Raw genomic sequence first — 17,537 nt, 5'->3', positions numbered from 1 at the left:
CTGTGGTCATGGCGAAGGACTCTATGATCTCCCTGCTGAATCTGCTGGGGGATTCCGCAGCGACATTGAAGAACTTCAGAGGGAACAAAAAACGCCATCATCGACCTCATCCTCGCCTCCCGCCCACCAGCGGACACGTCATTCAACGACGACGAATTCCGGCTGAGACGATCAATGCTGCAGAAGTGAGTCACTCCATTGAAATTTCCATCTAACGCAAGTCGCACGGCCTACGTTAAAACACTTGGAGGCTACAGAGTGTGGTCATTAACACCAGTTTTAGCTGTGCTAGCCTCTCTGTTCGACGCACCATGCAGGATAATAAATACACCGGCTTCTTTTTCTCATTTATGCATTTTCTTTTTTTAGTCTTTTGAATATTTGCATAAACTTTTTGGCATTCAATATTCGGTTCGACATTTAAAGGGTAACTGCAAAGAAAAAAAAAAAGTGTTTTTTTAAACAGCCTAATTGGGACAAGCATGTCACAAAACAAATCTTCCGTAAAAAAACAAATTTTTTCTAGCAATATTTACGCCACAGGACGTAATTTAGTCGGGGTCACAACCGTCAGAACTTCTCCACATTTAAAACTCCCGCTCTTTCGACGTGTACGGAGTGGCTGACGTATAGCAGCCACTACATGACGTATAATACCAACTTTGTGGCGCGCAATTTAAAACGGACCAAATAGCCGCAAACCAAAATCAGTCTCGCGCAATAAATATTGCTGTAAAAAGTTTTGTTTTTGGCAGAAACATTGTTTTGTGACATGCTTGTCCCAATTAGGCTGTTTAAGAATACACTTTTTTTTCTTTGCAGTTACCTGTTAACATCTTAGTCACTATTCAATTCGATTCGAGTTGAAATTTCGTTATTTGCACACCTCTACTAGTATAAACAAATGTGGCCAGTGCAGTGCAGAAAAAAATACCTTGAGTTTGCAGGTGTCGAAAAGGAAATCCCATACCATTCAGTTCAGCGACGTTTCGTCCACAACATTTGTTTTTTTCAGTGATAATTGTAAAAAAAAAAAATGTGAATATCGCAAAATGTTTGAAAAAAAAAAAAAAAACGACAAAAAAACGTTCGCCCACACGGGATCGAACCCGGTTCTACCGAGTGTGAAGCAGACGTCTTTCCATTGAGCTACTGGGAAACACCTCCATTAGTAATAATACAGCCGGTCAATAGGTTGGAAAGTTTGCTGCCGATTTTCCTCCTGTAAAAGCACTTTCGGGCTGAAGTCGAACAGCACCACGCATTGGCCACATTCGCACCTAGTAAAGAAATTGTACACGCGCATATTCAACTCAAAGTATGCATTTCGTGCTTGACGTTTGCTCGAGCGATGTCTTCAGCCACGAGAAGGGGGCGACAGGTCGGCGACATCTTCGTGCAAATTGGCTTGGTGGTCGGGCGTGTCGTACGGTATGAATATCAAATCTTTTGAACGGTCCGAAATTTCTCTTTCAAAGAAAGACAGAATTCGCCGGTACCGCAATTGACAGTTCTGAAGTAGAGGTTTCACGCCTGTCGTCCGCTGCCATCGCTGTCACCGCGAGTCCCACAATCATAGCCCATGATACGCAAAAGGACGCCACGTTGAGAATTACGCAGTGAGTGCACAGAATGCTTCTGGTTCTCTGTGCAACTTTTTTTTTTTTTTTCAAACAACGTATTTGCAGTTTTTAAAGGCCACAAAAAATGGGTTTCATATTTTTTTCTACTTTTAATATCGGTATGTGCCTTCAATGACCAACGACTTTGATTAAATTTGGTGGTTGTGTCTAAACCTTAGAAAACGGCTCATGACCAGAAAAAAGAGAGTAAGCGCAACTCAAACCAGCCAGATCTTGATCGGCGGTTTTCAGGCGGAAAGAAACCGAATTTCGAGCCGCAAATTCTGTTCTGGGTAGTTGGGCTCTCACATGTCACGTACAACTAAAAACCTTGGCGAGCAAAAATACCCCGTCAGTGTCCCTTTAGCCTCATGAACACAAGACACTGGCACAGAAAAGGTGTCGCAGTCTCTAAATAGAGACTGTAATCTTCATTTCTTTATATCATGCCGTCAAAGGTTTTGCCTTTAGGCGGCTTTGTGACTTTCATTCCATTAGATTAGTATGGTTCATTCATCAGCATATCTTCAATTACTCCCTGCATTTCTTGACCTACCGATTGACCATAGAGACGATTTTCAGATTGAGCAGGCAATATTTCATGCCCACCTAATACCGTCTTTCCCGGCTGCTCTCAGTTCAATTATGTGACCCCAGTTTACGACGTCTCAGTTGCATTGTACAAAAGCCCACCTTTGATATCTTAAAAGTCGAAGTAAAAGGGGCCGGGGAGATTACTCTCAGTCCGAGCTTTCGTATGCCTGGTGTACAAATCCGTATCGGGTAAGGCATGAAGGCAGGAAGCTTCTGAGGGCGACATGACGCCACCAGAAGTGAAGCCAGAAGTGTGGAGGGACACACCCCCAACAATGACCAAAACCAAGAGACGCTATTGGATGAAAAGCAGAGCTGACCTTGCGCCAAAAGCTGTTTCAGTCACCCACGACTGGACGAAAAGGAGAGCTGGCTTGGCACCAGCAGCTGTTTTGGTCACCCCCGAGGCTGACCAAAACAGCTGTTGGCACCAAGTCAGCTCTCTTTTTCATCCAATAGAGTCCCTTGGTTTTGGTCACAGTTAGATATGTGTCCCTCCACACTTCTGGCTTCACCTCTGGTGGCCTCATGTCGCCTCCAGAAGCTTCCTACCTCCATAAGGTAAAGCCACGTTTCGCCCCAAAGCAATGAACCACAACTAGCAAGTAGCCGTGGCTCATTAGTAGCTAGTAGCAAGGCCGCGACACAGAGAACAAACTCGAGATCAATGCAATATTTACCTGCAGTCTCCTGGGGAGGTTTCACGCAGGTCCTCTTCTTTGGAGTGGGGACGCGAGGTCGTGCAAAGTTCTCCTTGTCTGCTTCAGCGAAGGCCTCCATCGGGTCGTGGACAAGGAACGTAGTCTCCCCGGAGGTCGGCTTCCGGTCAGAGCCGTCCACGGCATCCTCCTTGGGACTTCCGAGCATCAGGAGGTGGGAGTCGTTCAGGCCGTTCTCCAAAGAGTTGCGCAGGGGAGACATCGGGGATTTGACGACGTCCACGGTAAACTCTGAGACCAGCTCTCGGGAACAGGGTGCCTGTTGCGCGACAAGAGCGTCAAGACGTCAGTTCTCGTTGAAATCGCACCATAAAACACTGGGAAAGCGCGCTACATCTACATGGAGTCTTCAAAATTTCATACTATTGTTGTTTGTGCCCGACTGTGGAATGGACAAAAAAAAAATTTTCCTTCTTTCGTGCAGCATTGATGCTTTTCGCAAGTGTTAAAAGCGATTGTTTTAGCTACCAGACCTTTTGTAAAATACCAAGAAGCCGCCCATTCCACAATGAGCACTCGCCTCCCTCCAATTTTGTAATGTCTGGAAAGTATGCGTAAGACATAGCTTTACATATTGCTGACCTAAGAAGCGCCCATCCCGAAGTTTTATACAATGATCTCCGAATTCCGAGTGGGCGCTTGCTCAAGGTTTTACGGTAAACACGTTTTCGGAACGCCCGGGCTTCACTTCTCTCGGCATCGCATTTATTATCTCTTGATTCAAAATAATTATTGATAAAACGGCAAATGAAGATCATGCCTGAACCAACGTTCAAATTTTCCTGCGCTCTCCAGCGGGCGATGCTGCATGTTGTACAACTTGCAAGTCGACCAGGCAGTGTAGAAAAGAATGCAGTATTTAGTATTTTATTTTCTTGTTCTGTTGGCATGGGCTTTTCCGGCATTCGTTTCACGCCATTAAACTTCTACTAGCCCGTCGGGAATGAGCTGTGGCGTCCTAATGTTACAACACTTGATGTCCCGTTTTCATTGTTGCCAAATATAAAAATCCAGCAACTTTATGAACAAATATTTCTGCGACTTGCAATTCGGCTTACTAGTTCAGATGTGTCTATTCATCTGTTGAACCAGTTTCGAGGCCAATCAGAGACTATCGAAATTCTGACTTTAAGGTGAAATTTCTGGAGGACATCACCGAAGATCATTGCACACAAATTTCGGGGCGTTTATTAAGGAAAACAATCTCTTGGCATGGGAAAAGAAAAGGAAGGTAGATGCCAAACGTTTAGAGAGCGAGAGGTTAGTCGAGGTATATGCAGACTCGGTCGATGCTGTGGATGAGTAATCTAGCCAGTGCAGTAGGACGGCTAGCCTAGGTTCTTTAATATGCATTGTGCTGTAGTGATCGTACCGACGCATGCCTGTATGGTGCTCGTACACATGGAAAGGGCTGTGGGAGAGGACTGAACCCAGAAATATCCTTTGAATTCTGTAGCGCAAGCTTTTGCGCCACGTGTTCCGAGGTGGTGCGTGTTAACACGGCCTACCCCGGTCCCCACTTTGGCGTGGGCAGTCCTCCGAACAAGTGATCAGAAAATTCGAAAGGAGGTAGCAAAATGAACTTGTGCACTGACTCATTAAAATAAATTGAGCTGTGGCTGCAGAGAGAAAATGAGTAGGCAAAGAAAATAATAAGCACGATGAAGGAACACACGTTTGTCCAGCCTAAACTAAGCTAGCCAGAGCTGTGGCTTTCTGTGAATTTTCTTGACCTGCTGCGCATGAATACAGAGAATCTGTGTCTCTCTCTAGACCCGGGCGGGCTTGGTTTAAGCAATGAACGTAAAGTAAGCACACTAATGAGCACGGTTCTCGTGACTACCAGCCTTTCTTGTACAAACATCCTGCGCACCTCCAAGAAGAGAGTAAGTGATGAGATTGTTCTAGTAGGGGCCTCAGGCGCTTCAAGCAAGAACTTCCCCGGTGTACAGTCTTACAGCTATAGAGGACTGCCAAATGAACTTATAATGAATGTTAGCGGCAATCCAGAAATCTATGCCATTGCAGCACTGTGCCTACACCAGATATTACAGGAAGACCAGCCAATGAAAACAAGAAGCTAAATAAATGAACATGTTGATTTTCTTTAGCTATAGACGCTTTACAGCAGCTGTGCATGGACGCCGCCATAACTGACCTTCAGTTTTTGTTCCCTCTTATTCCGTTCGCTTCACTTCATCATTACCACAGCAGGACAGGTTATTGCCATTTTAGATGCTACTGTGTTCTTGTGCCCAGCATAGGCCCTTGTGAAGACCCGTCAATGCCCGCTTCAGTGGCTCGGCATCTTGGTAAGGCAAGAGAAGGGCGGCTATGGCGGCTCAATCCGGCGCGTGTGTAAAGCGTCTATAGCAGAAGTGTACAAAACTTCCAATATGCATTCTGAGGCTGTGATAGCTTCAGTAAGAGATACTCACCTTCTTTTCTCTTGGATAGGAATCGGGAAAAGCCAGCCTAGTCATCTTGCCTTGCCTTTTTTTCACAACCAGCAGGATATATGTTGCAGTCATGTAATCATACTTCCACTAAAAAAACAAAAAAATCTAAGTCAGAAATGGTTTTGTATTAGGAGTCATTCAGGCTATTTGATGCATCAAGCATTTACTGGGGCTTTCCAATTGACCATTTTCAAAATTCAGCACCACCTAGCAGCTCATATAGAAGTCTGCTTTTGTTGTGCAATAGAAATGCAGTATTTGAACGGTTAGTTTCGTACGTCAACGGCAGATAAGAGTGAGTTCACCACATAGTTCTTTCTTGGTTTGTTTTAATTTTGATAGCTACAAAGAAACAACTGGTTTGTACGCTTGATAAAAATCTCTACCTCAGGAACTTCAGAGCGCAATATGTGCCGGAAAATCGATTGAACCCAAATCCAATGCTGGTGCAGCGGCTGCATCGCATTGCGCCAACGTCTGAAATGCACAGGCGTCGTATCACCCGCTGGGGCGCACATCTTATGTTTTTGTTAACCGCCAAAAAGCCGCCAGTAGTACAGTCAAACCTTGTTATATCGAACATGGATATATAGAATTATTGCTTATATTGAATCGTTGTTGAACTATCATAAGAATTACATGCATTTTAAATTTTTTATAGCAAACTTGGTCGGTTAAAAAATGAATATATCGAACTCCGCAGCGCCGGAAAGCTGCGCACCGGAGACAGGCGGCAGGCTGCCCCACAGCACATCGGAGGATACGAGGGCTTTCCCGCAACACATCGTAGGATAGCGGTGGCGCAGCAGGCGTTTGCGACTTTTATTCAAGTGCGTGCCCGCATAAAGCTTTATGCCTGTGGTGCCGGGAACGCCATCCAGATTTGGCGGCATACGGGCTCAGTCCAGTGAGCTCAATCGTATCGCCAGCATCGCGCTTTTCATGCCCTGTGCGTGGCTCCGTTCCTCAGACGTTGCGTCAACCGCATGTGGCGATGGCAACAAATGCAAATAAACGTATGTCACTGACGTTTGCGACGAAGCTTGAAATCATCTACCGCGTTGAAAAAGGAAAAAAGAAGTCCAGCGTTGCCAAAACGTACAACATACCGCGAAGCACTTTGAGCACGCTGCTGAAGACGAAAAGTGACATCAAATCAAAGGCTGAACGAAGCAAGCACTCCGGCGCACGCAGTGTTCGGACACCAACCTTCGAAAAGGTGGAAAGGTCATTTCACAAGTGGTTTATGGATGCAAGGGCTCGGAACATTCCGGCGTCAGGCTGATGCTTCAACAGAAAGCAAAGGATTTTGCGTTCATCCACCAAGCACAAAACGTCGCCGCAAGTAGCGGGTGGCTACAAAGTTTCAAAGCCTGTTACGACACTGTCAGGAAGACGATCTCGCTTTTACGCTGCTACTGCAGTGCAATCGACGGTAGTGGTCTGGCGCTAGTGGACCGCTTGGAGACAGTGGAGTGGGCCGTAATAATGCATGCGGTCAGCTCCATGAAGCAATCTACGCTGCGGCAGTTTTTTTCGCCGGAATAAATAGTTCACCTTAACACTTCATGTGAGTACTAGTCATTTTTGCCGCTAGCCTTTTACTGATTAAATCGCGTTGTACCTTGACGCTTTTTTTGTGAGTGATTTTGTATATCGAATTTTGATTATATCGAAATATTTCACGGTCCTTGCCCTGTTCGATATAACGAGGTTCGACTGTATGGAGCAGATGCAATACACCTAGGTGATGATAGCGATCAAAGTGCCTAAACAATTTTTATTAAATTTAAAACAATTAATTTTTGATTCAATGCAACGTGCACGGTGTGGAAACTACAAAGCTCGAGTTCAAAACCTCCAAGGAAAAAGAAAAACAACCTTCATTTCAAGTGAGGACACCGTTTCTGAACACTAGTGAGAATATCGTCATCCACCCACCTGTGCAAGTTCCGAGGTCACAGAACGTTTTGAGCGGCCATTGCTGATAGCCAATTCTGTTATAGCTTCATCATCTAAAATGGAGAGCTGAAAAAGTGCAACAATTAAGTTTTATAAGACAGGAATGAAGTAGTATATCTGCATTTGCAGCTATTACAATGGTGCCACATACTGTAAAGCCCGGAACTTCTACAAAGCCTCCTATTTTTAAAAATTAAATATTAGCAGATTCAAAAAATGTAAGGTCAGTATCGAAAGTGTCTAAAGCTCAGTAAACAAAATACCAACATTTGCAATGATTGGCCTAGTGCCCAAAGTATATGCAACTACTCTAGATTGGGTGCCTGAATTGCTTACCAATATTGTGCAGAATATTAGCCCACTGGGCTACAACCTAATATTCGGCATCTTGAGACGGCAGCCGTCGTGCAATTGATGCCTGCCTACCATATCAATTCAAATTTACCAGACCTTATGAATAAAACATACGCAATCAATAGCACACAACTGATGACAGACGTGCAGTGAATGATGAAACACCGGCACAGTTGGAGCTCAGAATCAGAATAAGCACTGGAATCTTGAGCATGTGAATGTCATAAAGGTCATTCAAACTCAGCTAATTATTTAACTAAGAGACAAACATCCTATACAGATTAGTGCTTTAGAGCCCACAATATCTGCTGCTCTGAAGGGCTTCCCAAGAACCTCCCCTTTGGGTGTTATAACTAGCATCCAAGAAGAATTCAGGAAACAAAACAAATATTGCTGTCATATGAAACAAGCTTCAAAGGGGTGGTGCAACGATTTTCGGACTTTGACTGATTAATGGCGGGAATCAACCTGCGTCACCTATGGAACAAAGAACAGAAAACCAGATTTTCTTGCGTGTACTAGTTCTTATTTAAAAAAAAAACGAAACACATCGAAGGTCAAAGTTTTTCTCAACTCTCACATAATCTTTCGATTGACGTGCTCTGGGGGATGACCTGGTTTCCGCTGTGTTCGCTCTTTAGAGATACCAATCGCTTTCTCTGCGACTGTAGACTTTTCAAGGATTAGCATAGTCGAAGGTCGTGGCGAGCAAATGACACAAAAGACTGTTCACTACGGGTCTGACGGCGAGTGCCGCGACGGAGAACGACACGTTCTGGCGACTTCCACGTGTCCCCCAGAGATGTGTCGCCGTAGTTCCCGTAACCGTCACACGTGGCTGCAGATTAGTAACTACTTCTTTTTTTCCTCCCCGATTATGTGCCAGAATGCAACTTTTCGAGGTGAGGCGAACACCCTTTTTGTCACTTGTGCCGTAGATCAATGGTCCTCGAATGGGGGTCCGCGAAGACCTGCCTCGTCAGAGGCCGGCAATAAAAGTTGTCTTTTTTTCAGATTGAAAAGAAACATTCTAATTTTCGGGCAAGTTTTCTCGTGTGTATGTCAGTGAGCAAAGTCTACTTCACACTAGCCCTTAGTTATATCCGTTTATTAAATCATTATCATAATTAACCTATACCTTTTCCTCCCCCTCACCACAAACGGGGACCTCTATCATCTTCGCCGATCTACAAGGGGTCCGCGAAAGATCAATGGTTGAGAACAACCGCCCTAGATGAATGATATAAAAAAATAAAACCGCAAATTCTTTCAAACTTAAAATTGCTGCACTACCCTTTCAGGGTCCATTCGCACACTTGCGTTTTCCTGAAACTTCTTGCGTTAAAAGCTCTTAAAATCTCTCATGATGAGAGAAACACACCGGCACAATCTATGAGCTGACCCCGGAGCTTCATTTCGCCGAAACGAAGGTTTTGCGATATTTGTGAGGTCAAATGTATGCACTAACTACGAGAAATGGTTGTTTATAATGCTGTCAAAAGTTTTTCGGGCCAAGAAGAACGTTGTCCGAAAACAATAGAAAATATGGAGACACTGAAAGTGTTCCGAGGCTACCCATAATGATATTAAGAGGTTTTAGGACACCCGGTCCTAACGAGTCGCAAGTGCGTAAACAGACCTTTAGTTGTAACTGAAGAGCTATATCAGGAGTGGCCAGGCTGACCTGGTCTAAGAGCCGCAAGCAAAACCACAAAACTTCCAAGAGCCACGGCGGGGGGAGAGGCAAACTTCTGTCCAGAGGAATAAACAAAACTTGACCTACTTTCAGTCTATCCGAGTTAAAAGCAGTCCAACTGTACGTGAGGTAGCAGTAGCACAAGACTACAAAACTGCAACCTGCCCTTCAATTTAAAATGCGTTCCATTTCTCTTTCTGGGGAAGTGCTCGTGTGACCGGGAGAGAGGCAGGGGAGTGTGGGGAGTTGGGGTAGGGGAGGGAGCCGCGAGCCGCACTTCAGCACGCAAAGAGCCGCATGCGGCTTGCGAGTTGCAGCTTGGCCACCCCTGAGATATATACTTCAGTGCAAGTTCTGCGAAAAAAATATCACTTTCCCAAAGCGTAATGTACAAACCCCGTCGTGCACCAATAACGACGGAGGTCGAGAGCCCACCTTGTAGGTGCTCCTGAAGTTGACGGCGGTACCGTAGCCTCTGACGAGCCAGGGGTGGCTCAGGAGCTCCTTGAGTTGGATCCGTCTCTGGGGCTTCACTTCCATCATCTGCCGTAGCAGTCCCACGCTGCCCGGCGAGAGCCAGTGGGGGCACTCGTAGTCACCCGTCTGCAAGGTGGCAACAGTGAAACTCAAGAGCTCCCAACGGTTTTTCATTAACAACCCGACCCAGTTACGTTTTCTGAATTCCTAGGCTTTACTCATTCCGGTGTGATATCTATTATCTCTAAAATAAAAATATTTATTAAGAAGACGGCCAATGAAAGTGACGCCGAAACTGACATTAAAATTTTTTCACGCTCTCAAGCGGGGTGACATCGCATGTCGCATACCTCAGAAGTTGAGTAGTTAGTCTAAAAAACTAACACAAAATTTTACTGCTTTCGACTTGTAATGTGGCTGGGCTTGTGGAGTTTTGTTTAATTGAAATATTTTTTAAAAACACAATTTTATTTTAAACATTTAACATTTTTGTTATTTTATTAAAAAAATATATAACTGCTCTGGGGACATATTAGAACTTTTTACCGGCTGCCCTGCAGGTATATAATCTATAAAAAAAATGTCTAAACTGCTATATTAAATATCTCGCAGTAAAAAAAAAAATTCTGAAGTTGCAAGAATGTGTGTTTTAACGCATTAGCAGCCGTTTATTTTACCCTGAAGTGGTCCAACTAAAAATACAAAATATGGTGGGTTTGGAAGAACAATCGATTGTCTCTTGATTCTGAAAGTTTAATCAAAGTTTTGTTTAAGTTCAATCAAAGTTCTGTTTAAAACGAGAAAACAATTTTTGAAGCTGAACTCTCGCACCACAACCCAGCGTCGCTTGTTAACGCCCCTTCGCAGCACAGCACGCCACCGGCGACGATAACTGACACGATTAATAGGCCCAAAGAAAGGCCAAGACAGCTGAAGTCCAAATTTAGATGCCGCGAGTAACAAGTCGGCAACGTCACCGCTCTAACACTTCCGCTGGAAGCACGGAAGAGCATTTTAAGCGTTCCGTGTTCCTTCCTTTCATGGATTATCTGATCAAAAAGTTAGATGGGAGATTTAAAAAGCACCGGCGTACGTTGAATTACTTTCGTCGCTTCTGCCTGCAAAGATATTGGAAAGCGGGGCAGGTCTCGACGCTGAAGAGTTTTTGGAGCTCCATTCAGGCCTGGTTTCATTTCCTGAACTCCAATGTGAGCTGCTCATATCGGCTGCTAAATGCAAGAGAGAGAAACGTGAAGCGCCCGTCATGTGTGCACTACAGGCGGTCGCCCTCTGTCCGGAGGCCCTATTTCCAAACGTTCATTGCCTCCTCAGGATGCTAGCGACTCTGCCCGTAACAACGGCGGAAGCCGAGAGCTCATTTTCTTGACTATGACGGTTGAAAACATACCTGAGAGCGTACACTTCAAATGAGCGCTCGGTTCAGAGTTTTTAAACGTTCACCGTGACATAGAAGTTCAAGCGGAGGACGTCCTGGGTATTCTTTGCTGTGAACGCAGGCGGCTGCATCTCAATGTGTAGGCGCTTGGCATAAATGAAATGATCAAGAGAGCCTGTAAATTGCTTTTTGAAATAACTAGTAACAGTTACTTTTTTTTTCGTGGTAATTTACGGCGTGCTAAAGAATGCTACTACTTCAAGGTGTTCAAGGCAGCAGAGGGGCGTACGGACGTCACGTGGAAGGAGTTAAAATTCTCTTTTAAATCGGAATTGTTCATCTATTTCAATTAATAAAATAGTGTGTGCATAACGCTGTTGAACTAACCGAATGTTCTTTGGCGAACGCTTTCGGCCTGCATTTTGTGAATATTGGAAGCTGGATTGTTACTGTAAAGTATTGTGTTTTTGATGATACTGTCAAGACCGGTTATAACGAAATAGCGGCTAAAGCGAAGCAATCAAGATTTTTCATTCCCTTTTGCACTTCATTAGCCGAAGTCGGTTATAACGAAATAACGAATATAGCGAAGTGATTTCTGATTCCCGTTGACTTCGTTATAACCGGTCTCGGCAGTAGAAACAGCAGATTGATTTTTTTAGATCCGGTTGTAGAACCTGAGGGTCATTAATGTAATTCAACAACTTAAGAAAAGTGGAGCTTGTGACATGGATGGTTTACAAATAAGGCCCATTAATTATGTTGTTCATTTATTAGTATCAGCGCTAACGCATACATTTAATCTTTCTTTGATGACTGGTGTTTTTCCTAAACGAATGCAAATAGCAAAAGTGTCAGTACTACACAGAAAGGGAGTGTAAATGTTATAGGTAATTACAAACCGATTTCTATATTGCCAGTATTTTTTAAAGCACTTAAAGGGTACTTCCTACACGTATAACTAATTTTTAAACTAAGCATAAATTGATATGAGTTTGGTTTTATAAAGCATAAATTTACCGAGGCTGCACTACTTGTCCAGAAAAAATTCATCTTGAAATTTTTTAAGAAAAAAATTGTTCTTGGAGCATTCATAGACTTCACAAAGGCTTTTGATTGCCTCAATCATGAAATTTTACTGGCAAAATTGGATACATAAGGAATTCGAAGGCATGCTTTGCAGTGAGTGAAGTCTTACAGCATTGAATGCAATTAGTTTATATTGACGAATATTCGTCAAGTTCGAAGCGTATTCTTATTGGTGTTCCACAGGGATGTATAATAGGTCGCTTTCTTTTCAATATTTACGTTAATGATATTGTAACTATTAACTCTGGTGCAACAATTATCAGCTATGCTGACGACACTAGTTAGCTTTTTTCAGCTGAAAATGTCGAAGTGCTATTTGACATGGCAAATCAGGCGTTATCTGCATAAGCAACTTGGAGTTGTATTAATTCACAACAAATCAACATAGAAAAAACAAAAGCAGTGCTTTTTCGCCCAAAAAATAAGCTAGTCACAATTACAAGAGATATCGTTTTGAACTTGTCTAAAATAGAGATTGTAAACTCTTTCAAGCTTTTAAGTGCCTTTTTTACTGAGAATATGTCATGAGATAGTCATGTCAACAACCTTAGTCTCTAAGGTGTCATAGGTAGTAGGTGTGATAAACCGCCACCGGTACATGTTACCAGCAAAGGTGAAATTATTAATATACAATTCGTTATTTTACTGACACATAAACTATTGTTATTTAGTCTGAAATATAACAAACTCAACGAATCTAAAAAAATTAATAAAAAATAAGCGTTAAGGGCTACAGAAGATGCCCCATTTTACTTCCACCCAGCTATACATGCTCTACTCAGGGACGGCGCCAGGCTTTTCATAGTGAGGGGGCAGTGGGGAGGCGCACGGCATTTTTGGGGAGGCATGGGCTTTCGATCCGACTAAAAGAGCAAATATTCAGGGACGATGACTTGGCGCTTCGCGAGTTTTTAATAGAAATCAGCTCAGTTTATTTCATTACTTTACAACCTATCTACAACTCGGGTTAATGTAGCATTTTACGTGCAAAATATTCAGACATGTTTACATGCCACAATACTAAATAAGCACGCTCACGCTTGTCGTGGCTCATCATGTGCTCTTTGGGCAGTCCCCTGCACTGCGGAAAACCGGAGCTTGGCAGCGATCATGTAGATGTAGTGACGATTCTCCCTTACACCTGGCAGAGTTACACGGCGACTGATTTAGCCGCCCCACTTTTCTTCATCTGCTTGAAGAAAGCCGATGATGTTTGGGGCATCTTGCGTGCCGCACTGTTGGAGTGGCGTCATAGTCCGCCTTCTTTTTGAAGAGCTTTCTTCCAGTTTCGATAGCCCGCTGTCAAATTACAGCACTTCCACTGTTTTACTCCCCCCATATACCCAAACACTTTCAGCTTTCCTCCAACCTCCTAGGATAGTCCCTAGAAGGGACTCCGTGTCCCAGGGTCACTAATGATGGGAGCATGGCAGTTCTCGAACCGCCACGCTCCGACCTATACCCTTTCCCGAGCACACACAGTCGCCGTCACCAAAGTTCCTTCAAGGACTCCATAAAGATTTGAAATAAGCAGGATGACCTAGACACGTCAAAGCCGCCCCTTGGGAACTGGCCAGCCGGCCCGAGCGTCTCAGGACTTTAGGAGATTTCCTCGGTCAGATCATGAACAGCGCCCTTGAGTTCCTTTGTCTGGCAGGTACGAAGCGACAGCGCAGTGCAGGTGGGATTCCAAGTCTCTCCGAGTAATCACTTGGGTGAAGCTACTTTCAGGAAGTCTTTTTTGGTTGGCGACAGAGGAATTGAGTGGTAGACGATGCTCCTTAGCTTCGGCAAGCCATACCGACATTCATGCATCGTTCTTCACGGGGTACGGAAAGAAAATAAAGTGGACGGCACGAAAAAGTTGAAAACGTCCGGTGTGAGGCCTCTTTAGAGTAGACTGGCTAACCTTCAAGCCAATGCTTTTTCCAAGGGACGAGGAAATTAGGAAAATGACGAGCCATGTAGCGTATGCGGGTCTGCGTGCGAAAATTAAGGTGAAGGGGGGGGGGGGGGAGGGGTTGTAAAGGCTGGCATATTTTTGGGGTGGCAGGACAAATTTTAGGGGAGGCGCCCGCCACCCCTCGCCTCCCTTTGGCGCCGTCCCTGGCTCTACTTAGCTATAGGCATGCGACTAATCTAAAACTAGAACAAATTAGGGGTTCAAACGTTTTGAGAAATCTTGGACAGCTCTCTCAAAATATTCACGCCTGTTCTATACTCGTCGTGCGGAGTGTTGGGAGGTGGTCACTGCAAGAATGAATTATAGCGCACAAATGCTTAAACATACTATCCCAAAAATACTTAACCTACTTGAAGATAAAAGATTGGAATTCAGTACATTGTCCAGGAGTGGAACTCATGAAATGTACTTGGGAGCAGCTGAAACAGCTGTTTTGGAGCAGGTTCGGAGCAGCTAAAACTACATTCTGGAGCAGGCTAAGAGCAGCTCAAATCAATTTTCATTGCACTTCAGCTCGTCTCTTGGCCGAGCACGGGAGCAATTTCATTTGTGCTTAGCAGCACAATTGAACACGAGTGGTTAGGGACCTACGTAGCTGGGATAACAGTGTAAGAGATGCGACAACTTGAATTGTTGTGAGCCTTAATGAGAACCAAAAAGGAAGTACCATATGCTTCTGAAGATACTGTCCTTGATATTTTCTGAGTGTCATTCAGCTGCTCAAAATGCAGACCAGAGCTGCATATAGCACAACCCACACGTGCTTGCCATAGTAATTATATGTGTGAACCCCATGACGTACGTAAGCAATGGACGTGCAGTTGCGCGGAGGAATAGGGCGACAAATTTTGAGTTTATCCTATTGTACAACTCAATACCGAAGCAGCAGACTACGATTAACGGAGTTATTGTATTCGACGCGATAAGCCGGAGCAAGGTTAAGTATGACGAGCAGATCTACCGCTCGCGTCAGAGCTGCGGGTCGGCGAAATTTCGGATCGGACCGCGTTTCAGTTTGTGGGATTTCCCTTGCTGCTACCCGTCTCGGAGAATGACACAGCACACCGGTTCAACAACACGTAAACATTTAATGAGCGCTATCGCCTGCGCCGCGATCCCAACCGCCCCCGCGCATCCACTGCGACGGCCTTTTATCAGCGGCGGAGCGTCGCTCGCGTGGCCAGTTGCCCTTGGCCCCCTCGTGGTCAAGATGACCACTTATGATTGTCGGAGGGGCAGCCTGGGCCAACCGCTTGGAATCGCCAGGTTGCCCACAAGTTCCATCAAATCAAGATTTATCTTGCGGATTTGCCATTCCAACTTCTAACGATGAAGCACTAAAAGGAATCTTTTGCTAGTGTGTTTTCAACTGGCTGGTGTCCGGAACCCGGGCCACACAGCCTCAGGCAATCTGACGCTAAACGACTAGACCCACTTCGGCCGACTTGCTTAACCACTTATGGTTGAAGAATAAGAATCCAGTCGCAGGGTGATGTAGTGCTTGGAATCCAAACCCCGAGTTCTTTAGTGCGCTTCCGACTCCGGATACACAGGGAAAATAAATGGAACAAAAAATTGCAAGGCTGACCAAGTTAAATGCACTCTTTGATGCCAATCGAGTCGATAAGAACCGAAACCAAGACAAAATAATTTTTTTTTTGGTGCACGTCGTGCGATTTGGAGCACAATGGCGCGAGGTATGGGCTGTGGCGCAGCTCCCACAAAATGGCGCAGGATGGCGCAGACAAATGCGTCTGGCACAAAATGGCGCAAATGGCGCAGCCGTTCCACCCCTGAATGTCTCTTAGAGAAATTCAACTAATTTTCTCTACAAATGAATCTGAGTATGAAGCAAACCTTTGGGGTCTCATAACTTCTGTCTGTAAATAGGTCACTTTTCTGGTCACTTTCCTGCTATAGCCGATGATAAAATATATTATGTTCGAAACACGCTTTGTTAAATTGTGGTAATCAAGATTTGTAAATTTTTTTTTTTTTTTCGTTCATTCGTCAAGGATTTGTCAAGCTGTGCCATACAGCTTTGTTCCTTGATTGCCACCATCAACATACGACGGAAATAAACTCTTTATTAATAATTTTAGTCGAAAGCACGTAATTCTGATCAGTACTCAAGGTGTGCGTGAGTGCAGTGCCACCCCTTTGCTTACAATGCAGTTGTTTTTACAATTGATTTAATATTCCTTACATCACTAACATTGTTTTATATTATCACCATGTGTTTGCTTTAGTATTATGTTCGCTTTGGTTTGATTGCACTGTGTATTTTAATGAAGATAGTTTGTTATACTTGGCCTTGAAATTGCCATCCTTCACCACACAAGTGTTTCGAAATATCTGTTCTCTATATATCTGAGATCAAGTTCTGCATCCCATTAAATATATATGAAAGAAGGAATATTCCCTGTTTTATTTATTCGAGCCTTTTCTACCCCACAAACACTCTTCCCGACAACATATAAGTTGGAGATAGTTTGCGCGCCCCCTTTACTCCATGCCCCGCGGAAAACCGACTGCGTGTGCAGGCAAGCCAGCGGGCCCCCGGTGGGGGGGTGGGGGGGGGGGGGGTTTCTACCCCCCAAATCCCCCCTCTGCCTACGCCACTGACCACGTGGTTCCGTTCGGAAAGCAAGGACACTGCCGGCTTTGCAAAAAAACTCCCGAATGATACACAGAAAGTGCAAAGTCCCGCTGCACATCCACTGCTCGGAGCAGTTCCACAAGTAGGTTGAGCAGAACAATATGCCTAATGCCGTGACTGACTTCTCCAATCAACTCAATGTATCTCGTTTCTGGCCAATGTTCCCATCTGGGAACCTTCTGCCTGTGTGTGTGTCTTTTTCCTTGTCTGTTTTTTTTTTGTTTTTTTGTTTTCACCTTACACCATGCTTCAGAAAATCCTACATGCCTTGACTAACAGCCGAGCAACTTCTCCCGGTTTCGGCATTGATACAGTAAAGCAGTTCAGGAGCTTACAGAGCTTGCAAACGGTAATGAACATACTAGGGAGTGTGTGGCTCAGTTACTCATCACTGGGTAGCTTGGATTCGCTAAAATAATGCTTAAATTGGGAGGGAAAACACTTTACTTAAGGGCAGGAATGGTCGAGAAAGTTTGGGAGCTCGGGGAAAGCACAAGGGGGCTATGGGGATTCCCCTGTGTCCCTAGGGACCCAGCTTGAGAACCGA

At 44.5% G+C, this 17,537-nt stretch overlaps 1 protein-coding gene across 1 annotated transcript in view; it reads right to left on the bottom strand.

Moving 5' to 3' along the window:
• Positions 1-17,537, bottom strand: part of LOC8052143 (maternal embryonic leucine zipper kinase) — an 87,700-nt gene that overhangs the window by 59,197 nt on the left and 10,966 nt on the right. The window contains exons 9-12 of the mRNA XM_042292449.1: positions 9,842-10,009; positions 7,336-7,422; positions 5,374-5,481; positions 2,897-3,194 (exon numbers count right to left, since the gene is read on the bottom strand). Of these exons, the coding sequence (XP_042148383.1) occupies positions 2,897-3,194; positions 5,374-5,481; positions 7,336-7,422; positions 9,842-10,009 (661 nt within the window). The remainder of the gene's footprint in view (positions 1-2,896; positions 3,195-5,373; positions 5,482-7,335; positions 7,423-9,841; positions 10,010-17,537) is intronic.

Source organism: Ixodes scapularis, unplaced genomic scaffold (genome assembly GCF_016920785.2).
Source record: "Ixodes scapularis isolate PalLabHiFi unplaced genomic scaffold, ASM1692078v2 PGA_scaffold3__209_contigs__length_174095766, whole genome shotgun sequence".
Lineage (NCBI taxonomy): Eukaryota > Metazoa > Arthropoda > Arachnida > Ixodida > Ixodidae > Ixodes > Ixodes scapularis.
This window is presented reverse-complemented; position numbering and strand designations above follow the sequence as displayed.